A 23526-nucleotide genomic window follows, 5' to 3' on the forward strand; every position below is an offset into this window, starting at 1 on the left:
ACTTTCCAAGGGAATGCAGAGAAATCAGATCTTGCATTACTGAGAATGCTGTTATAAAAATCTGGGAGCAGAGAGACAATACAGCCTGAATTTCTCAGACTTCCAAATTCCACATTTCCTGCTATCTCACAATTTCTTTAATTTCAGGTTGTGTGTGTGTGTGTATGTTCTATTGACAGTTGATCTCTTCCGTGGATAATTTATTTTGGAAGCAGCCTTACACAGCACACAAGCTGTGGAACTTCCCTTGAGTTTCCATCATTTCTAATAAATCCCTATTTTCTAGTCCTTTCTTACAGTCTTCCTGTCAGCATTATCAAGTACAACATATCTAAGGGTTCAATGCTCATGTGTGAAATCGGGAAGATGGCAGGAGGCTTGGACAGCGCTGTGGGTATGTTTACCTGTCTGTACTCTCCAAAAAGCACTCCTCAGCAACAGGACATGTTGCACTCCAAGACTGAACACAGCAAAATGTCCTACAAGAGAAGTAATCCTTCTACCCACTCACATTACTAAACAGTGTGTTCCTGAGCTGTTTGAAGATCACACTCCTCGATAGTGCTCTCAATATGTATCGACTCACAGACTTCATGAACTGAGTTAGGAACAATAATGAGACTCATGGCAGAAAATTTCACCTTGCAGGATTTTAGTTACTTGAGGAGGTACTTGGGCTTCTTTAGAAAACCAGATTGATAGGACAAGTGGTAATTTTCTCTTTCTTCAAGTAGCCCCTATGAAGATCAGCATCTCATTTCCCACAAGTTTAAACCAACAAGCTGTTATTGGCCAAGTACAAGTTTAAATGGATCAGAAAATAAAGTCACCAGAACAGACAAACAAAACTATCATGCTATAGTCTGTAGCATGAAATAGTCTGAAAACGTTGACTGCACCATTAAAAAAATATACAATTTGAGTTGGTTTTGTACTGTATTTTAACCAGTTTTCTACAGCATCTCCACTATTAGGGGTAGCATAAATCAAGCCAAGGTTAACAGGAGAACAGATGAGCCCCAAATCTCATTGCTAAATAACAGAGAAAAATCACAAAAGATAAACCATTTTATTTTGAAGCACCTCTCATCTTCTGTTTCATAAGAGAAAACCAGTATGGGTAAGTTACTGTGCTGAGCCATAGAAGACACAATAACCAGTTCAGAGAAAGTTAGTCCTTGGAATGGCTGCTGCTCACTGTCATAAAAGGCCCTACACAGCTTAAGAGGCCCTCCAAGAGCAATTCCACTGATAAAGGAGCCCTTTGTGGATATATTTTAAATCAGATTAGATTAGGAGTCTGCAAAAAGTCTTCTAAACCTGCTTGTGAGTGAATGTACTCCTTCATATTGCCTTCTACCATATTAAAACCCCCGGAGACAGGGCAGGACACTGTAGGAATATGTTTGATATATAGTTGGATTAAATAACAACCTAATATATCAAACATATCACACAGAGTCCTGCAGAAAAAGGCATCCAGGTTTGATTCATCTTGGGGAAAAAAAAGGACAAGCTGCTGAAAGCTAACAGCAGGGAACTCTTATTGACTACTAAAGACACTCGTGTTTGAAGGCATAAGCCTGCACAGAGGCATGAAGAGCATACCAACAGACTAGGGTAGGTACAGCAATGCTCTCTGCTGTTGTACCTCATCTACCGCACCTTTTTCCTTAAAAGCGTTCTTTTCCTAATAGTAGTGAAGCACGTAGTTGTTACTAGACAGAATGTTTTTCTTCTTCTGAAATTACTAATTTTGGGGGTGGGGGTGTTGTTATTTTAAAGCCAGTGGCATATTTGTGTAACAGGAGGAATATGTGGTTGTACTGCAAGACACCTGATCCTCCAAAACGGAAAACAGAAAAAAAGGAGTCTATACTCTGGAAAAATAGAATTGTATTTAAAGGAAATAAACCAATCAAAACTTGCTTAATAAACAATAAAGATCTCATTGCTTTAGAGAACATTTCCCACCTTGAACACTGTCATAAGAGCACTGAACAGGTTTTGTGTTATGGGGATTAGTAACACCACCTACTTAGGAAAGTCCTCAAAGCGCTTGTAAGATAAAAGCTCAGAAGACAGACATATATTAACAGGGTATCAATGGGGCAGGGGACTAGCACACTAAGCATTTTAGGAGCACATTCACCAGCAGCTATATGGACAGAATTTAAAGCAAACAGAGTATGCATCACACAATAAATATGGGCAGCAGTTAACAGGTCTGTGTCTTATTAGAGAATGTTCTCTGAGATGATTCCCAGTACTGGAAAATGAAGACATCTCATGCTATTGGTCTCAGTCTAAGACAGCAAAGGGGTATGGTAGGTGCAAAAATATGAAGAGAAAACAAGGAAAAGAAGAATGAAAAAAAACCCAAAAGTATAAAAAAAAATTCAGACAGCAGAACAAATGAGAGAACCCCCCACCTTCAACTAGGGAATTTTTTCTTTAGAAGTAATAAGACAAACTGGAACACATAAAGATGAAAATTTCAAACCTGAATGAAATGACTCTCACTCCCTGCCCCAGTAACAGAAGCTTACCCAAAAACAGAGAAGCAGCAACCAATTAATAATGATGAAGATGATGGATTTCCTGCAGGCAGATTATTCTAAAATTACCAACTAATGACTTCTCTGCAAGTCCACTTGATGATTACTGTTAATCAAAGCAGAACACTCGACTAGCTGCAGCACTGGTCTGTTGCATTGTAGAAGATAGCTCCTATTCCTGCATTTCATAGACTAAGCATAAGAAAAATCAATTATATCAACCCCCTTACCTAGTCTAGGCGTTCACACTACAACACTAGATATGTTGTCAAAGGCAGAGCCTGTTCAGAAGCAGGAAATCCCACTCTGGGAGGATATGAGCTACAAGTCTTCAGCAGAAAAGGTGATATATGAGCCCTTCTGTGATCTTCCTAGTACCTTTCATGTGAATTACAATCCTTACTGTGAAAGGGATTAAACATCTAAGAAAGCTTATAAAGGCTATTTAAACCCAAAATTATACAAACGGCTGGATATGAACTTTAGTTTCATTTACTAAAAACATTCAGTTTAGTTTTATTTTAGGCAAATAAACAGAGCAATAAATCACAGAGACTGGACACTCAAATCACCATGTTAAATGAGGAGCAGGTGTGAGATCTACATTCATTGTGAAATTACAATGACCCTGAAGAAGCTTAGATGTTGGAAGGAAACCGCTCCATGGTTACCAGGCAACACATATACACTATTGTGTAGTGATTGTACAGAAAAGGTGATGGAGGACTCTTCCTCTCCTTGTACTCAGCCTGTGTCCTCTGCTCTGCAGAATCTCATTAGAAAGGACCACTTTTCTTTATAAATAAGATAGATATACTTGTTAAAAAACGCAGGACAAAGAGCATTTCTTTGTTATGAGCTGATTTATTCCCAGCACCAAGCAGTGTGGGAGGACTGGGGTGGCTGGGAAGTCCTCAAAGAGCAAAGCTACCAAAACCTATTTCATCCGATGTTCATCAATGGCAAAATACCACCCTGTACAGAAAACAATCATCTACCACTGAAAGTTCTTGAGGCCCTGCTTTTAGAAAGACTTCTCATTAGCTTTGAGAAAACAGTTTTGTGCCTACAAAGCAGCATAAACAGGGAAATGGATATATAGTCCTTGACTGAAATCAGTTATACAGCTAAAGCACGATTTTCATTTTAAAGACATGCAATTCCAGACAACACAGTAGTTTCTTCCAAAAGCTGCCTGTTATTCCACACAAGGCAAGAAGCAGCAATTCTCTGTGATCCAGTCTTGTGAGCTATGTATACAACCAGAAGCAGCGGCAGTTTCATGTACTACCTCTATACCACCATGAAAATAGCTGGCTTAATTTTATCTAGTATATTCAGACACACATTTGAAATGAACTTGCAACGTGCAGCACTACCTGAACTGCAATTTATTTTCCTTCAGGAAAATTAAACAGAAATGGTCATACCAGATATCTCATTAGATACTGAGGCAGCTGCTCTTTTAGCATGGCATACAATGCCATGTTTTTAATCTGAGAAAATCCTGAAGGTCTTTGCATTCTCCTGAACCCCTTCTGTGTTGCTACTGCTCTCTCCTGCTATACTACACACTAAAGATGAGAACAAAGCGTCCCTTAAAGGAAAGCAAATGTGAATGACTTTTCACATCAGTCAAATGTGACTGAAAAGTAAATAATTAACAGCAGTGATGCTGTAACTCTTAAAAGCATTCTCTAACATTTGGCTTTTCTTACTTTGCTTGCTCATGGCTGGTGCTTGACTCACTCCCTGAAAAGCATCTGTTTACCCTCTTCCGTCAAGGGTGAGTCCCATACAGTGCAACGTCTCATGGCACTGACAGCAAAGCAAGGTTTGACTATTTATACCATTATCAGAGACAGTATCAAAACATATACCAATATATGGGCTATACACATCTTCTGCTTTCAAAGGAACAGTGGGGATGGACACTCACCTTTGGCTTGGCTCTTGGTTTCAGCTGCTCCAACTTCTTTGCTGCAGCTTCAATTGATGCTGCAGCCCCTAGTAGCTCTGTCTCTGCAATGACTGTTGGGTCCTCTGGATCCACCCACTCTGTCCCTGAAATTAATACAGACAAAGACAATAACTTCAGAGCCACTGTGAGCTGTCACTCAAACAGGGTGATTTGCAATCAAGTGTCAAACACAGGAGGCACATCGTAGAAAGCTGATTTTAGTACCATAATGGCATAAACACAGTAATGTTTATGTCACTGAGAGTGAAATGTAACTCAGAGTGAAAGTCTTTCTTAGGATTACTCTATTATGAAAGTAACTGAAGAACTGTGCAAGCAAAGCAGCTTCAAAAAGGGATACTGCCATATCCTGGGAACAAAACTAGCTGTCACTCAACTTGTGTTTATCAGAGCTCTTACTAATGTGCTTGCTAACTTGGTAAGGTAGATTGAGAAGTCTGACAGAACGGTAAAGATGACATGTTACATGGCAACACAGCCATTCACAGCACACTTTTCAGAGTCTCTTTTTATGGTAGTGGCTAGAGATGAAGCTATTATTGACTGCAGAAAGCATGCTTTTGGCAACGTGTTTCTAACAGCAATGTAGACTTTCTGTAATGTAGCCAAAGGCCAACTTTTTTTGGTTTGGTTTGTTTGGTTTTTGGCATTTCTCTTGGCTCAAAGAAATTCTGGAGGTTCACAAAATGAACACTTGGCTGCATGAATCTCAGATTTCTCTGTGCATTATTATTTTCCATTTCATAACATTATTCTCTGGATGACAAGAGTCAGAAAGCATCCATGTTCTGGACTGAGGGAAGCAATGAGACAGCCAACAGGAAAATCAGATGGAGAGAGAAAAGGAAACCAGAAATGAAACTTCTAAGTTCGTAACTACTAGAGGCAAGGGGAGGAAGTGGCATCACAGCTGGAAACAGCAGAGGATAGGAAGCAGTGTACACCAGGCAAAGGGAGACTAAGCTAGAATGAAAAAAACAGAACAAAGGAAAACAACTCTTAACACCTTTTTAAAAGTCACTGAAACTGGATCAGAAAGTTTGGGTGAACCTAATAATAAAATCTCAACTGAAACATCAATCATTATTAAGGAACAACTACTGGAGAGAAGGATACTGGCACTTTGCATCAAGAATAGCATAACCCATGTCTGATTCTTCAAACAGCAAGGAAATAACACTGAATGTTTATTGATTAAGCCATTGATTACCATTAAGCCAGGTAAAGAATGAGGCAGTTTCTGTTATGGATGACCAAATCACAGGAGAATACAAAATGACTGGCTCCTACTTTTGATGTGCTGGGAGAAAGCTGAAGTATATGGTACTGTAATCCTGCTGAGCTACATTTCATGCTGCTAATCGCTACAGAGTACATATATATGTGTTTTATATCAAATATCAGAATGTTACCAAAGACAACTTACAGTTCAAGTAGTGTACAAGATGAAGGAAATCTATATTAAGCTCTAATATTGGCAGATAAGCAGGGAAAGAGATATTTTTGATGAAGGCAGCATGTATAAACACAGTCAAGCCAAACTTGTAGCAGCTCCTCTTCAAACAAAGGCACTTTACAACTACCTGACAGGAGGATGGAGCCAGGAGGTGCTGGTCTCTTGGTGACAGGACAAGAGGAAACGGCCTCAAGCTACGACAGGGGAGGTTTAGGCTGGATATTAGGAAAATCACCATGCCAAGAAGGGTTCACAAACCGTGTAGGTGAGGCCCTTAGTGCCATGGTTTAGTAGTGGCCTTGGCAGTGCTGGGGGAACAATTGGACTTGATGATCTTAGGTCTTTTCCAACCTGGTTGCTTCTATGCTCCAGATCACAACTTTCTGAAGTCTCACGGTTTCATTAACATGCTTTGCCAGGGCTGGACCCAGACAGGACTGTGAGCACTTATAGACACGATTACTAGAGGCTGAGTATTCAGTAATCAAGCTCTGCTTGATGGTTCCATCTTCGAAGGCCACACAGATAACTTATGACCAACCATATTAATTGCGAGAGGGTCAAATATACACGTTTGCCAAGACTGTGAACTGAACACCAGCAATGAAATTTGAGGAATGAAAGTATGTGGTACCAAGACACTGGGAACATAATCAAAAGGGGTTTTGTTAGTTTTTATTTTCTTTTAAACTACAAAAATGACAGTTCATCATCTGGAGTATAAAGCACACTGTATCAAGGCTGCCCAACTCACCTTTCATTGCCTCTGCTGACTGGATAAGCTCTGTAACAGCACCAGCAACCCGCTTGGAGAAAGAGGCCAACTGATGCTTTAGTTCTGGAGTTGGTTTTTGAAGGATCTAGAGGAAAAGATAAAATGTGCTAGTGCATATTAGTAAGGATTCCAGAGAATGCGGGTACATTCCCAAGCCACACTACTGAAAGATTTATTTCCTGCAGCAATGGGCTGAGAAAAAAAACATGAGTGCAGTAAAAGAAATACAGTTGTCAATGAATCACTAGGAGCAAAGGCCCACCCTGCAATGTCTGACACATGCTGGGAAAGTGGCACTGCCTCCCATTTCTACAGGAACTGGCAATATTGTCTGGAAGTTCTCAGCGCTGAAACTAGGACAGAATTGTCCAAAACAGAGGCACATGTGTGACTGTGTGAGGAACACACGTTTTAGCACTCCAATCTCAGACATTATAGTCATTATACTTAGGCATCAGGCTTAGTCTTTCTACACTGCTGGTAGTCATATGAGCAAACTGGATGATCACTATTACTAAGAAGCAGAATTAAGAGTTCTGCAAGCTAGCTCTACTTGCCTGTTCTGGAAAAAATCACCAATGGTGAACACAATGGGAATGCCAACCCTGGGCAAGACCCTTAAATAGAAGGGAAAGGCAGGCCCCTCTGAGCTGGATTTGCATGAAGTATTAAATGGCACTTTTGCAAATGGAAAACAGTCACACATTCAGACAGTAAGGCTGAATTCTTTCCTAAACAGGAACAACATTTGCATCTTTAATTACCATGTTGTAGGGAGAAAAAAGATTAAGTTCTGGAAATTCATATATACTCAAAAACTACTTCTGAGAGGAAAGTGACAGATAAAGAAAGATTTAAGAGCAAAACAAGAGTCTTGAAAATCACATTCAGGTGCGCATTTTCTTCATGTTTTCAAAAGCTGCTCTGCAAAGCAGCTCAAACTAAATGCACATCAAAACCATATTTTATCTTTCTGTAAGCATGTTTCCCATTTTGCAGATAAATGCCTAACCTTGGATATGAGAAGTTTTACGTAGAATTTTGGGGATGCCATGTCTGGCATGAGCTGGAGAGCTCTTTGTGAGGCAGCGCTGGCTTGGGGTTTTGGGGTGGCATTGAGTAGGTGTAACTGCAAAAGGCAGGTTAAAGTGCTTTCCTAAAGAATACGTAACATCTTTGCTCTGGGGGACAGGAGTGTGCCTAACATACCTAATGCTTACAGTGGGCTTAAAAAACACTGAAGTGTTTTATTTTAACTTCTTTGCTGGGGACCATTTTTAGGTCAGGACTCATCAGATCCCAATTCAGTCCCATTTAAGTACTTCTAGTCTTCCTTCTACCTTGCAGCTTGAGCTGAAGTGTTGAGTTTACTTTAGCTTGCTTTTCCTGAGTAACAAAACTGTTCATAACCTTGTGACAAACTGATAAAAGCTTGTCACTAGCAGCTACTGTAGAAAGAGATCAGAGAGAGTATTCTTCCTGGGAGTGACCCAGTATGTGCATGCAGATGACTCCTTACCAGGAGAACATGCTCCAGGAGTTCCAAGTATCCCAGGGTACATTCTGTTCCAAAGCGTAGGGCTCGCTCTCGAACTTCTCCGCTCACATCTGGGTGATATGATGCTTGCTGAGGAGGCAGACTATTAGTACCCCAAAATTGCTCCCACAAGCAAAAGTCAACACAGAGAACATAAGGGAAAAAGAAGGGAAGAGATTTTTCATAACATGCAAATGACATTTGAGCTTGAGGGCCAACCATTTCTGTTGTAAAGGCATAAGCAAATTGTGTTCAAAGAGCAGCAGAGCTCCAGTTCCAAGAATGGCATTGGGAACATGTTTCCTTTCATCTGCACATTCTCTTGTCTGGGGGTACATCTGCAGTCTTTCTTAATCCTTCATTAGGTATTGCTAGCAGTAGTACTACTTCTTTCTGCTGAATAGAGAAACCCTTGAAGAACCATCTGAAAACGCAGAAGGATTTATGACTTCTTCTAAAGAAAAATACATCACTTGGAAAATACCTTGGGGCTGGAATGGGCTCTTGGGTTGCATTTGTACTGTTTTGCAGTGCAAAGGTTATCTTGTTGTGGCTCTTCTTTTTTACCAATACCAACAAATATAAACATAGTGAGTGGAGTTTTGCCGGCCACACATGGCCATTCACATCTTAAAGGTTAGGAATATGCTAAACCCATTTTTAAGCCTGTATAGCCTACCATCAAGGAATGAAAGCAGAAATAGCCACCTGGTTTAGAGACCAAAGCACTGGCCTGGCACCAGAAGACTTTGGGCCAATAAAAAGTCAACCCCTAGCCCACTGTGTGGGCCAAACATAGGTCTCACTTTTCCTTCTCCACTATAAAAGATAAATATAATAGTCTGGTCCTTATAGAAAACTTTGCCTTAGAAGTGCAGGAAATCATTACTTTACACGAGATACACAAAAAACCCAAACCAACCCACCCACCCAAAACCAGGGTTGGCTGCTTTTTGTTATTTGGTAACATGTTGCAAGTAAAAGCTTGTTAATGGCTTCAGCTTGATGTGGGGATTCAATGCAGTGCGGGAACCATCTGTTTAAATACAGAGGAGCTGCAGCAGAGTCAGTGCTTTTACTTCTTAAGGATTCTCATTACGTACAATACCTTACATCTCAACAGAAGCCTGACTAATTCAAGCATGCTCTTTCTAACAAAAAGTGAAGCCTGCAGCCTCTTCCGGCTTTGTTTTTTCTGAAGTAAGCTTCCAGGGAACTATTTTTAAACACAAGTGCCAGTATTTGACAAGTTGGACTTCCTAAAAACCTTGAAAAATCAGCATTTCCTCTCTCAGAGCAGCTCCTTCCTCCCCTGCAGCTTCCTGCCTTCCACTGGCAGGGGCATTGTCTCACCGCTCGCCCATTTCGAGCCCTTGCTGCAGCCCTTAACATTCCGACCAAGCGCCGCTGTCAGCGGGGCCCGCAGCCGGTCTATGAGCTCCCTCTGCCGGGAAGCTCAAGATGAGCAGAGCACGAAACTTCTCCAGGCTGTCCCCAAACCATCCGCAGGGAAAGGCGAGGGGAGGAAAGAGGGTAGGATTTCCCCCAGCTTCAAACACTTCAAATGAGCTCCAGACGCCCAGACCATCCAGAACAGCCCATATTTAATTTTCAAGCAGGGGAGAAGGATCCGCCGGGGCACTCTAAGCATCCTAATACGCCTCCTTGCGCTCTTAAACGTTATTGATACACATGCAATTAGAGCAAATGTGTAGGAGAGGAATAGAAATTTCCTTTTATGCTTGGCATACATAGCCAAAACTGACATCAGAATATTTTGGGAGCATTTTTGAAATTCAATGAGCCTTAAAGCTGTATACTTCACAGCAGACTAAAGAGGTAATAGCTATTTTAGGAAGACATTTTTGTATGCAGAAACATCCCAATAGCAATCTCACTGCACCAAGTTAGTACACAACAAGTGTGTACACAACAAAGATGTGTACTCCTCCAGACTTGCACAGAAAACCTGCTGAAGCATCTCAAACAGAAACATGTCCGAAGACCCAGAGTACACATTTATTTCCTCCTGCTGAAGCCTCCCTTCACTATCAGACCCCATTTTCTTTTCACATTCTTTCAGAACAGTAAGGCAGCAAGCAATACTTGGCCCTAGGACCACAACTTCCAGCCCGTCAGCACTGATGAATAACTTGTAGAGGCAAAATGTCCTGAAATAATCATAAAATCAGTGCCATTTGAAGGAACCTGGAGAACTCACATAGTCCAACCTCCGGCTTAAAGCTGGGTCAACACTGAATTCAGACCAGATACATAATAGTGATATAATGCACAGGTTACTTAGTGCATAGATATTATTTTGTACAAATAGGTAATAAAGAAATTGTTATTATCTTAGGGCCCGCTCTAACCTTTGTGAAATGTAATTACAGTGTTTCCACTGACTTCAATGAGAGTTGTCTTGGTTCATTATATCCTGCAGTCATCAACCTCACTGTCTTTTAAAATGGCATCTTCTTATAAACATAGAATTAGCAATGGGTGCTGTAAATTCACATACAGCAGAACAAGCACAAGCATATGAGTAACTGCTAGTAAGTCGGATCCCTTACAACTTGCCTTAGGCAGCTGGCAACAAAAAGGAACTTCCTCACAGCAGGGAGGTTTAAGCTATGTTCTATATAATTCTTCCATAGGTCATACACATGTACTTTTGTCTTGCCCAAAGGATACCAAATCTGATTATTTGTCAGTGCTTATTGTACAGACTAGCTGAGTCACACTGGAAACTCCCCCAGTATTTGTCAAATATCACAAAGATCAAGTTGCATTCACTGTCTTGCACAGCTTTCATGGCATACTGAGGCTAAGACTGCTGGTTCCTACCCATAAAATTCAAGAGCTGTGGCTTATCATGGGAATGCCATGTACAGTAACCAATTTGTAGAACTTAATGGCATAAGAGTTTTAAGGCTCTAAGCAAAATTTGTAGAAACAGGATTTGCTAAATAAAGTCTGGTACAAACTGTATATTTAAAAAGCTCTGTTAAATGACATGGCTATTTCGTCATACATTTTAGTTCAAGTGTATACATAAAATTAGGATACCTGAAAACTTTTATTGCTGCTTGCCCAGTAACCACCTCTGATTTTATGAAAGCTAGGCAAGATAAAACTAGACCTTACTCCTTGTCAGTGTATCATTACAGATAAGTAAAATGATTCCCAGTCATTTTCCTTCTGAGGATTGCTTTCTTTGTGAAGGTAATTCCCTGGGACACCACAGATGCTTTCCCAGCATCCCAGAGCTCCACTGTTCCATTTGCAGGAAGTTTCATCCTGTCGGCCAACTTGCAATTCATGAACTCTGAAACCATTACATTAACTGTGAACAAATGTATACAGAAAAAGATGAATGTTCATAAGTAAATATTCAGAATTACATATTGAGCTATACATTGTGTGAGTGTGTTTATATTATTTCTGGAAAAAGAGGATCCTCTTCCTGAGATTTTGCTGTCTGCTTGGAGACGCTGGAACAGAAATGGGGCACTAGCCACTTCCAAAGGACAAAGGATGCTTAGTGCACCTCAGCATCTGAATTTATGCCTGAATTATTTGTTAGAATGCGCCACAACTATGAGCACTTCTTAGCCTCCCTTAGAAGCTTCAATTAACTGGCTTGGACCTACGACATAATAGGCTACAGTAGTTCTCACGTAAGTGGCACAGTCATTTCATTCTGCAATGCAAATTAGAGCTGGTTTGCTGTGTTGATCTTCCAGGTTTATGAAGCAGAGAGAACAGAATCCAAATTTGAAACATGCAAAGTGGTCAAGAACTGCCAGACTAAAGACCCCGACAGAAAACTCAGTAAAATGAACAGTTCTAAGTTCTATTAAGACTTGCACTTGCGTATGGGAATCAGTTTAGAACCAGAGTTAACCCTTCCACCCAGGCAGTATTAAGCTGTGACTGACTTAGGCAGTTCAGATTTGATCAAAGGCTGAAAATCAGACACCTCACAGGGAGCACCGTTATTTTACTGTCATTTTCCACACGTGTAAAGGCAAAAGCAAGTAAATATAATTTACTGGCAAAGGTACTTTTGTGTTCCTACCAAGGACCAAAAGGAATGAGATCTTTATAACCCTTTCATTTTTAATTTATGCCTAGATCTTGTTTATCATCAGAACAAAGCCAAATGGTTTAATATGACACTTACATTCCCCCCAGAGATTTTCAGCTCAGTTTTCCAAAGCTGTTTAGCTCAAGCAAGTGTAGCAAACAGGGTGCAAAGGCAAAACACACTTTTGAAAAGCACAGCAGAAATCGAGCAAGCCAACAGATTTAGGGGGAAAAGGACTATGAAAAATAGACCAGAGTGATTCCTTTCACCATTCCTTTCACTGTTCTAGCAATACTGAAATTGTATTTGTGACCGTAAGATTATCTGTATAATCTACTACTTGCACAAGCTGTTTGTCTGCCAGTTTAACAGCAGACTGAAAAGTAGGAAATTTCAGGTCAACTAAAACTTCTCATTTGCACAAACAGAAAGACTCGGTATTAGTGCTGCTGCTTTTTTTCTGTGCATAACACAGATAATTCTTTCTGAGAGATGATCCCTTACCATTGAGTTTCTCATCTGAAAAGCAGAGCATTAATACAAAGAAACCAAACAAATTATAACATTTGAGGGATTTAGAGGCACACCACAGGGAGGGGGAATCAGTCTTAGGCAAGCAAATGAATCTTTACCTTACAAGCTGTTAGCATGTCAGCTACTGCTTTGCGGCTCAGATTCGCTGTAGCAATCACATCTTCCTGTCTGCATGAGTTCCCAGCTGCAACAGCTTTGGCAGTTGCCATGGTGATTCCCTTCGTCATCCGGATTGATTCTTCAGGTGATGATGTCTTTTCTGGAACCTCGCTTGACTGAAACACCTAAAAGCGAAAGCAGAAGGAAAGCCTGATGCGATTCAAGTCAAAGCAGAACATCCATGAGAAAGAGTCAGCAAATGAAAGCAGCCTTCCAACAGCAGGAAATCAGAAACATATTCAGAGTACTTGAATATCATTCTTGCTTGTCATGAGCCTGGTCCTGAAAAGCCTGCTAACCTACAGACAGCAGAGAGAAACAATAAGCTGAGGGAAGCATACAAAAAAAGATTAACCCATCCATCTTATTTGCCATTGCACTACCCAGATGACAGTTTGTCACTGAGCAGGTGTTCAGAGTGTTATGGGATCAAAAGAATTACCATTCCTTTAATTATATTCTTTTTTTGTCCTGACCGCTGCTTAGGCTGGTCTGCTCACATGAGGAGGTCCTTCCTCTGCAAAGGCTGGGCCCTACCAAGCCTTTGTTAATAGCACAGTGTAGGACAGAATGAGAACATCACTGAAACAGTCAAATGTCTCTTAAAATGGAGGTGGAGTGTTGTCTGTTACACTGTACTTGGCCTTCCTTAGAAACCTAAAGGTATAATTTTGCAGGGTGAATTGCGTGAAAATAGTTCAAATGATCTGACAGTACACACTGCTCTCATGAACACTGGAATACATGAACTGTGGCACAACGTAGGCAATAAAAGCTGAGTAACCTTACTTTTACCTTACATTTCTTTTTCCCAAGCTTTAGTCTGTGTCTGCTTGCCATTTTGTTACTGTGCAGGGGCAACCTGGAGTGCACAATTCACCAGGAGAGGTTTCCTGGCTACACACAGTGCAACCTAAGCAGTCTAGTGGTTACAGAATACATATATGTGGGCACACATAAGCCTGGTCTATCCCATGCTCCCATGTCATCAGTTTTTTCACTTTCTTCCTCCAGAAATGGAATGAAGATCAAAAAATAAAGTTTAGTTAAATGGGTGAAGGACACCCCTCAATGTCGATCCAATCCCTGGAGTCCCAAATAAAGCTTGAGGGATTTTCTCGAGCACATACGTGCCATCCTTGGTTCCTCTTGACCCTCTCCTAGTACTTCACTTTTCTCCCTATGAAAAAGATGACATCTCCACAGACCCATTCCTTAGCAATGCTGGCAAAAAAAAAGGAGGAGGAGGAATATTTCAAACAGATACCAACCAGATGTGATGCACAATCCTTCAGGACAGGTTTTAGATCAGAGTTATGGGAAGGAATGTAACTCAGCCAGGCCTTCATGAGCATACATGACAGCAAAGTGCACTAGATATCCTTGCACAAAACATTCCTGAACAGGTACTGAATTGAGTTTTTCTCACTGCAGACACTGTATGATTTCCCAATCACTATGTACAGGTATTTTAAAAACCCTAAATGATCCAAATAAACAAGAGTCATTTCTTCATTAAAACAGCATTGCTCACCCACCGAAACATAGATTGTTTGTGGAGAGCACTTGACAAGGCAAAACTGCGCTAGCACCATTACGGTGTTATTTTTATATCTTTTAAAGAGGAAGGAAAACAATTGTCATGGTCTAACACCTAATGTGGAAGTTAATTCCTGCTGAGACAGCATATCAGATAGCAGACTATGTATCACTGGTAGTATCATTTCATAATAGAGGAAAAACAGAAACAAGATTAAACTGGTGGTGCAATATAGCTATGATGCTGAGGAGACATCACCAAAGCCAGGATCAAAAAAAATGGTACAACATTGGACTCAGAAAAGAATACCTGTAGTGAAAACTTAACAGCCAAAGAGCAAAGAAGCAGCAGTTGCTTCCAGATATGCACAAGATAGTAGCACCTCAAATCTCAGTGTGGGGACTGTTAACATCTGAAAGTAGATAGGCTGAAGTGGCATTGTATTTGTACTTTCAGAGGTGATTTGCAACAGGTAGAGAGCACCAAACTGCATCCAATGCACTGCAAGGCAGTAAAGCGGAGCTTGAGGAGGAATGCTGCCTGGTGTGAGTGTAAGAGCCTGCTTCCAAAAACTGCCACATATGGCTGTTCTGATCTGTACCGTGAGTTCCTGTTTGATGTACTCTATTGTGGCCTCAAGAGCTCTTGTCCCTCGAGTAGCTTCATCTTCTACTGCTTTAACAGTCTTCAAAAGCGATGTGACATTGGTTACCATCACCTGAAGGAGACAGAAGTGAAGACAAAGACACATGATTCCTTCCTCCCATTTTTCAGAGATAGAGTATGAAGCAAGGCAAATTGAGCTGGATAGGATTATTACTTCTAGTAGGGCCTAAGAAGCTTCATGAACTGCACTTGCTATGGGACTAAACACCAAATCTCCTGCTGGCCAGTTTCTGAAATAGCTCTGTAAGCTGCAGCACAGCTAGCTGCAGAGTGTCACCATCAATTCACAACATTTCCATTTCTCTTAGACAGATTGATTATCTTTGTGTCTATTTTTCCCCACACATCTTACACTGCAAGTTAAAAGAGATGTGAATTGAGGTATGGTATTTCTTGTTGAAAGGTACCCAGTACCATCTCTGCAATCACATAACCCCCCAGGTAAGTGAGCAGCCAAACACCAGCTTCAAATCCAAATGCAGAAACAGAATTAATGTTTCTGTTGCCAGTACATACAATAGTCCTGATGCAGAATGACCTCATCTTCACTGCAATAACTACACCCTTCTTATACCCCAGTATGTTGAGATAAAAATGATAGCTACAGTGAAAAAAGAAGAGACAGAAAGGACAGCTTCTTGACCATTATGACTTAAAACGGAGAGCTCTTCGAGGCAGGAAGAGCCAAGAAACCAGTTATCTTTACTAGATGAGTCATTTCTAAGCAGTATCTCAACAATATACTGTTATCATTTGCTCTGAAGAGAGGCACAAGTCTTACATATAAGCAATAAACACAAGAGTGAGAATAGCTTCCAGCCAAGCAAGAAGCTACCATGACACTCATAATGTGAAAGCAGAAGTAATATCACCTAAATCTCCACGTCTGGAAGTATTTTGCCAACACAAAGCCACAAGATCTTTGTGAGGCCAATGTCAAAAAACATCTCAGGTGAAGAGAAAAATCAACATATCACAGGTATAGCGTAATCTGTGTGGGTTTTGAGCTTTGATACCTATATACTTCCTGGAAAGGTCTAGAAGAGAGAGATCAGAAATGCACAATATCTTACTGCAGAGTTATTGAAGGTTTTTTTTTTTCCCTTCCCTCCCCAAGCCACAACGTCCAAATAAGGAGGCCCCATGCCTATCCTGAGCATGGTATTGTTTAAAATGTAGGTTTTAGGTACCATTTTATACTGGATAAGTTTTAGTCAATAACATTACTAAAGGAGAACCTACCCTGAAATACAGGCTGGCAAAAGAAAGCAGTTTCTCTTCAGTTCTTTCCATAAAATCACAAAAGTCACCTGACAGCCTACAAAACTGAAAGCTACAAGGAAACTCAATAGCATCTTATTTTGCTGTATCATCCTAGGATGATAATGAAACAAAGAAACAGATGGGATTTCAGGCAATCAGGAACTGCTGAAATCCAAGCTTTGCATGTCTATCAAGTGCAATTGCACAGTTTCAAATAAAATGTAAGAATATGGCTTTACTTTAGCAGCACCCTTCAGCTGGTACATGGATGGATCATCTGCTGGTTTGCTGGCTGCTCCTTTGGTAGCACCAATGAGATCAGAAAGGGCTTTTGCCACATCCTTGATAGCATTGATCAGGACAACCTGTAGGAATGAGACACAGTTGTGAGGCTCAGGCAGGAAAGGGCAGACAGGACAAGGGTATGATTTTGAGAACACAGCTGAAAAACCAAATCTACTACTGGTCAAATAGTATCTCCCTCCCTCTACTCCAGTAAAACACGTTGTGTTCTGGATATTTCATACAACCAGTCAGAAAACAAAAGTGACTACCTCCCATGAAGACACTGAAATGCTGACTGCAGGTAGGATTTCCTTCCTGTGAGCTTCCCTAAGAGGACATTTACTTTTCTCCATGTTCTTCACCTTTTGGGTGAAGCGGGACAGGAGCAAGTTTATAAGCTTACCGTCTAATGCTACAGTTATGTACTAATTCTGAAATCACCTACTGAAAGATCAAATGTAGTTGTTACGGCTAGGTGTTAGAGGGAGATGGTTTTCCATCAGGAAAAGGAAGCTGAGCCTCTGAGGATAATACAGAAAAAGCCTTTGAGAAAACTACAAAATTAAATGCTGAATAACCTGGTTGGCCTTACAGTCAGGAAAACTCAGACCTGGAGCTACTGCATCCTAAACCCAAGCTTAAAGACAGAAGTCCTAGACAAAATACAGACACTATAACAGGCTTCTTAATTATTTTAGAGTGTTACTGGAATAATGAATAATTCTCTTCTCCAAATCCTTCTCCTTTTCCCTTTCCACTAGCAGAAAAGCAGATGTTTCAAGTATTTTGCTGGAATTAAGAAGAGCTTATTTCGAGGAAAATACTGAAAGACACATAAAAAATGAGAGAGCTTGGAGGGAAAATAAGTGTGGAACACAAAAAAGAGTGATATCTAAGTGAATCCAGAGAAGTCTCAGATGAGACAAGCCTTACTGTGTTGCTTAAAAGCAAAAGTCCCACAAAGCATTATCACTTGAAAACTGTCTCTGGTCTCTTTAAAAGTATCAGAAAAGCATTAAAACATCTCACCTGTGTTTCAGGGTCATCAGATCCCAAGCTAGCTGCTCCCAATTTTACTACCTCAGCAAGTTGAGTGATGGTGTTAGCTGACGACTGAGCTGCTTGGGCCAGTTTGTCTTGACTCGAGGCAGCACCAGAAACCAGCAGTTTTGTATCTTCCACTAAAGCTTTTGCAGTTTTCAGGATATTTTCCCTATAGGGAAAAGAGGAAGCAGTGAAGGGAGTAGAAAAGGAGAAGAGGAAAATAACGTGCTTTACAATGTTATGGTGACTAACAGTTACCAGAAAGAGCTGATATAAGTCATCATGGCAGTGTTCACTCATGATACTACACCACAGGCTAGCTTGCAGTAAATAAAGTCATTTAGAAAGAAAAATAAGTACTACACCTATTGCAACAGTAGTATGATACTTTGGGCTAGATGTAAGGCAGTTTATTAAAATGACTCTATCTTGAAAAGAAAGGAAGTAAGGCAGTAGTAGAGCACAACATTGCATTGTAGCACCAGAAGACAATCTGGCCATGCTGTGGGGAAAGTAACAGCTGTCAAGCCTCCATCTTCATCAGCATATTGTAAGGAAATGAAAATAATGATTTCTGAGGAAGGCAGTAGCAAGAACAGCAAAAGGAACAGAGAATGTGACCCAGTCAGGGCTCATCCCCCCATATACATGTTTTGACATGACAAGACAACAAATCCAAAGCAACGTCTGGGTAAAAGAAGAAACCATTTTTGACAAGTAAGTCAAATTAACTGAGAACCAGAACCATATTCATGAAAAATGCCAGCCTGGAAATTAATGACACCAGTACGGAAATCCCTGACTGACAGTCTGCAGAATAGTGGCAACTTACACACCACTGCATCTTTCCCCTTTCTTGAGTAACTGGGAAGGCAGGGAATAAATACTGGCCATGCAACTGTCACATAGGCCAATTAGGCTGTAAAGCAGTAAGTCAGTGTCTTGGCTGTGAAGCCTCAGGTTTTACTGCAAAGGAAGTAACAGTAACATGCTGCAAATCTCTTAACATGATGAAAAATACTGTGGGATTAATTTGTTGCAGATGCGACTTGAAGGGAAAAACAGGCTTATCCCTGCCAAATGGAAAAACGTGTGGCATAGCCATGCCATTGCCATCACTGCCGTCCACAATAGCACTAACTGTAAGCATGATTTAGCAAAACAAACAGCCAGTCAAGAACAGCTGTTGGAAAAAAGCATACAGAAGATTCCTCTTTAATGACAAGGACAGCTAACACTGGAGTAACAGCACATCTGTGCAGTGAGATGGCTTGAACACGGTAAAACAAAGCCACAACGACAGTTGGGGTCTGCTGCTGGGACTGCTTTCAGCAGATGTTCCCCAGTTTTTTCAAATTCCTTTCTCACAGAAGTAACCAAGGTGAAGTTTGCTGTACTTCACTGATACCCCAATCCTCCTGTTTCGTTTCTCACTCCACTGACCACTCAATTTTATCCATGGGAATGCAGGAAGGCAAAAATGTATCTTCACATGCTGGTTACTTCTGCCACTTCTACTGTTCCCTGTGCACACATTCTTCCATCTTTTCCAGTTACACTGACCTGTGGTCTGCAAATGATTCGTTGTTCTCAGCATTAAGAGTTCCAGCAGTAGCAAACATGATAGTGGTGTCCAGATCTGCAATTATCCCAGATACTGCACTAGCTGCAGTAATACAGGCTTGTGTACCTTTATTCCCTGCCTGAAGAGCGGATAAAACTAAGGAGACCTAAAACAAGATAAAGCAACAAGGTGGTCATCAGAAGAAAGCCTCATTAGAGGACATCAAGCTCAGCAAGCTTGTTAACATGGCTGGAATCAACAATGGAAATTCACTCCACAGTATCATTTTGCAAACTGTAATAAAACTCTTCTCCCCCTTTCCCTAATTGCCCTCTCTGTGCAGCAGTCATTGTGGTGACTAAGGATTGCCTCAAATTAAAGGGGGCTTCAGCTAGGAAGTCCACTTTTCAGACAGAATGATCTGTTCATCATAAGACGAAGCACATCGGTTATAACTTCCTTGAAATACAGAGGGAATATAGTGAACTTCTGCCAGGATAAAAGTCAGAGCCAAGAGCTGTCACTTTTTCCCTAATGTGCAAATAAACACTGTCCTCAAGCACCCCAGGAGTCACGTACGGTACACAGATACAAACTTTAACATCAGAAAAATAGAACTCTGACAGCACTAACTAAATAAGCTTAGATTTGGTACATTTATTATCCCCCACCTGGGGATATGCATACTGACTTCTAGCAGCACAGTTCTTTCCCGAGGTTCTCTCCACTTTCTATGTTGTCTTACCTTTTCCGTGACAGCACGAGCACATTCTATCAACTCCCTTTTGGTGTAGCTGTCTGTTGGACAAATCTGCAGAGCTCCAGCTTTTTGCACAAGAAAGATACAGCCATGGCCAAGTTCTTGTACCCGGGTCCTGATCTGGAACCCTATCTAGATGGTAAAGGAGGTACAGGGAAAAAAGAAAGCAAGAGCAAAGTGAATAAATAAACGTCATATGGGTACATTCTGTCACTACAAATGGAAACACAGTCACTCTGCAGAATCTTTATTACCAATATCCTGCCCATTGCTATGCTCTCTGCAGAGATCAGAATAAAAGGACAGATGTGATACTACCTACTCATGTAGCACTACCCTACGAAAGGCTCACTGATGAGACAGGAGCACTAGTGAACCAGACCAAGGACAAGTGTACCTGATTCAAGTGCACACAGCTGCACCCCATCTCCCAGCACTGTACTGTCAGCGTGAGCTGTGTTTAAGGTCTGTACAATGGGTACCCCAAAGTACACATCTACTCTGCGCTGCTGAAACAGAGTCAAACAGTATATGACTGGTTTTGAATCTCACACAGAGTTTCAAGTCTCCAGAACTGACCACATACAGGTGGAGCACTGACATGTGGAAAATCCTGCCCTTGCCACTTCCCATTTATTAATAAACTTACAGCGTAAGCTGCATGGCTCCTGCTTAGAAACACGTGATAGTTTTAGTCCCTACATGCCCTTAGGCATATAAGTGTGTATTGGGATAAGTAAGCAGGAATAACAGCCATTAGTATCACAAACAATTATTTCAACTTCAGGCAGAAAATAACATGCAGAAATGGTACTTCAATTTAACAATATCAAACTGAGAGCAAGCTGCTGCTTTTCACATAGCTACTGAGCACGGAACACCCAAGTAGCCTACCAGTGGTGGAACCTAACTACAAAGACAGAAACTCTTCTACCTAGATAATCTTATACATCTGATGATGGTGAGATACCCTCTTATCCAATCTCAACACAGTCTGTCTGTGCTCCACAACCAGAGGCACGCAATGAGAAGAGAGGTGAAAGGATTTCTGTAATTGCGCTCAGAGAATATGCGGCAACCACTGTAATGGATTAATGCAATTGAGGAGAAAAGTCTGTATTCCTCTGTTAGCTGTTACGGGCAAGAAGTAGTGCATCTGTTGGCCCATCAGGCAGAGCACACATAGTACAGACAGTACTTGTGTTCAGAAGGGGCTAACGAAGCAAAGGCAGTGGAAATGTGTTCACTGCAGTCATTTTAGACCACTGCAAAGACACTGGAAAGAAAAGTAGTTACCCAATGGTTCAAAACCTTATCTGTCTGGTCATACAAGGGATGTGTCACATTTGTCAATGGCTGCAAATGTGTTGCTGCAACTGAGTGAGGTGAACGTCCCTCATCGCTTCATATTTACTGTATGCTCTACCATTAAACAATACCCATGTTGATGCCACCATGTGTAGAGAATAAAGAGGTCTAAAAACTGCAGACCTCCTCTGGTTCTGCTGTAGCTGCAGCCATTCGGCCCTGGAGAGCCAAATGCCCATAGTCATTGGTCATTTGTGATGCAAGTCCTCCCAACTCCTCCGGGTTAGTAACCGACTTAGTCATCTGGAAAAAGAACACAGGCGAGAGAAAAACAAAAATGACAGGCGTGAGGATAATTTGTTAATACACTCCAGCTCAGAAGCACAGTCATTTCTTTGGCCACACTGATGAAATGGGGTAAACCTGTTGCCATGTAAGAGACCTGTCCCCCAGCAAGAATTCCATGAGGCAATTCAAGCAAACATGCTTTATTAGAGTCATGGTAATCAGGCACTTGCAGAACATAGGGAGCAATCAAAGAGCAGCAGTTAGAACTGATAAATCACTCTTTGACGCAGCAGGGTGATGGGCCAGGTACACAGTCACCTGGACTGGGCCAGGAAGCAGGTTTGGTGTCACAGCCAGAACTGAATCTCTCTTCAGAATAAGCCTGACTTTTAACAGAGATACTACTTCTTTCTCCAGTTCATGTTAGTAAAAGTGATGGAATTCTATCCTTGGGGGAGAACTAGTTTTAGAGAAACATACACTGTTTGCCAGTAAGCTGCAATGTCATAGGTAGCAGAATCATCAACCTGTCTTGACGGCAACAGCAACCAATTTTGTAAAAACTGTAGCATACAGCAAAGTCCCCTTGCCTCCCTCAAAAATGAACAAGGGAAGGTACTCTTCAGAAGGCAAATGTGGTAGGCACTACTGCGAAACATGAGTTAAGAACATCTCCATTCAACAAGTGTCCTGTCTTCTTCTGTGCAATCCAGGCAAATCACAGAAACACAAGAAAAGAACAATGTGAGATGTTGTTCTCCATTCTGAATTATTACGGGGGTCTGAAAACACTGATATTATTTCACACACTAAATGAAACAGTAAGTGTGAAAGAGTAACCTGAAGTTGTCAGTAAACATGAGGTAGTATTTCAGGGACAATTAAAGAGGCTGATGAAGAAGTGTGTAAGTAAAATGGTTTCCTTTTATTTGTCACAGAAAATGAGCCAAATGAACAGGTTCTGTGCAGAAGAGCCAGAAAAGGGTCCAGCACTCCTCCCGTAGAGGGCCACCCCTATGATCAAGCCACTAAGATCCAAGAGTGAATCTGACAAAATCATCACTTCCTTTGTTCCATTACTCATAAAGAGATATGGGCATTGAAAATTAGAATTACACAGTTTCACTGCACTGTGCAAATCACTCCGCCTTCCCTATGTACACAGAAGAGTTTGTACTTTGTTCTAACCAAATATCTTACCATTTCCTGTGCTGTTACAGCAATGGCTTTTGAATATTTCACCACGGTGGTCTGATAATCAACAAATGTTCCCTTGGGATCTGGAGGCGTACCTTCATCCAGCTGAAAGGAAGAGGGAAAAAGTTTGGCAGAAATAGTAAGGTCATAACCAAAAGCATGCTTTACACTTAATGATGCAATTGTATTATATATTCATATTTATAATCTCCTCTGTCTCAAAATATGCAAGTGCAGAAAGTGCACGAGGGTGTATGGTGAAGCTCAGACAGGACTGTAGCCCATGTTACAAAGATGCAGAAAACTGACAGTGCAGAATAAACTCTCTGAAAGCAGTTTGCCTCGGGGTTGCCCTGCTGATCATTTAGGAGACTAACATGAAAGATAAGTAGGAAAAGGAAGCAAAAATAAGAGGCCAGTTGACGTAAGACTGCACTTGAACGTCAGCATGTTACCAAATAAAAACATGTTGCATTAATTCTACTGCTAGGTACTGTGCAGGTTGTTAATGCACCAAACCC

General features: G+C 41.1%; 1 protein-coding gene across 1 annotated transcript in view; it reads right to left on the reverse strand.

Annotated features, from left to right (window-relative positions):
* TLN2 (talin 2) overlaps window positions 1-23526 on the reverse strand; it is a 149330-nt gene that overhangs the window by 11221 nt on the left and 114583 nt on the right. The window contains exons 44-54 of the mRNA XM_062626283.1: window positions 23009-23110; window positions 21704-21823; window positions 20198-20344; window positions 19452-19618; window positions 17874-18057; window positions 16799-16924; window positions 15232-15348; window positions 13030-13215; window positions 8290-8397; window positions 6750-6855; window positions 4498-4622 (exon numbers count right to left, since the gene is read on the reverse strand). Coding sequence (XP_062482267.1) covers window positions 4498-4622; window positions 6750-6855; window positions 8290-8397; window positions 13030-13215; window positions 15232-15348; window positions 16799-16924; window positions 17874-18057; window positions 19452-19618; window positions 20198-20344; window positions 21704-21823; window positions 23009-23110 — 1488 coding nt within the window. The remainder of the gene's footprint in view (window positions 1-4497; window positions 4623-6749; window positions 6856-8289; window positions 8398-13029; window positions 13216-15231; window positions 15349-16798; window positions 16925-17873; window positions 18058-19451; window positions 19619-20197; window positions 20345-21703; window positions 21824-23008; window positions 23111-23526) is intronic.

This window comes from Pezoporus occidentalis, unplaced genomic scaffold (genome assembly GCF_034315485.1).
Source record: "Pezoporus occidentalis ecotype Australia unplaced genomic scaffold, CSIRO_AGI_Poc_V1 ctg11, whole genome shotgun sequence".
Lineage (NCBI taxonomy): Eukaryota > Metazoa > Chordata > Aves > Psittaciformes > Psittacidae > Pezoporus > Pezoporus occidentalis.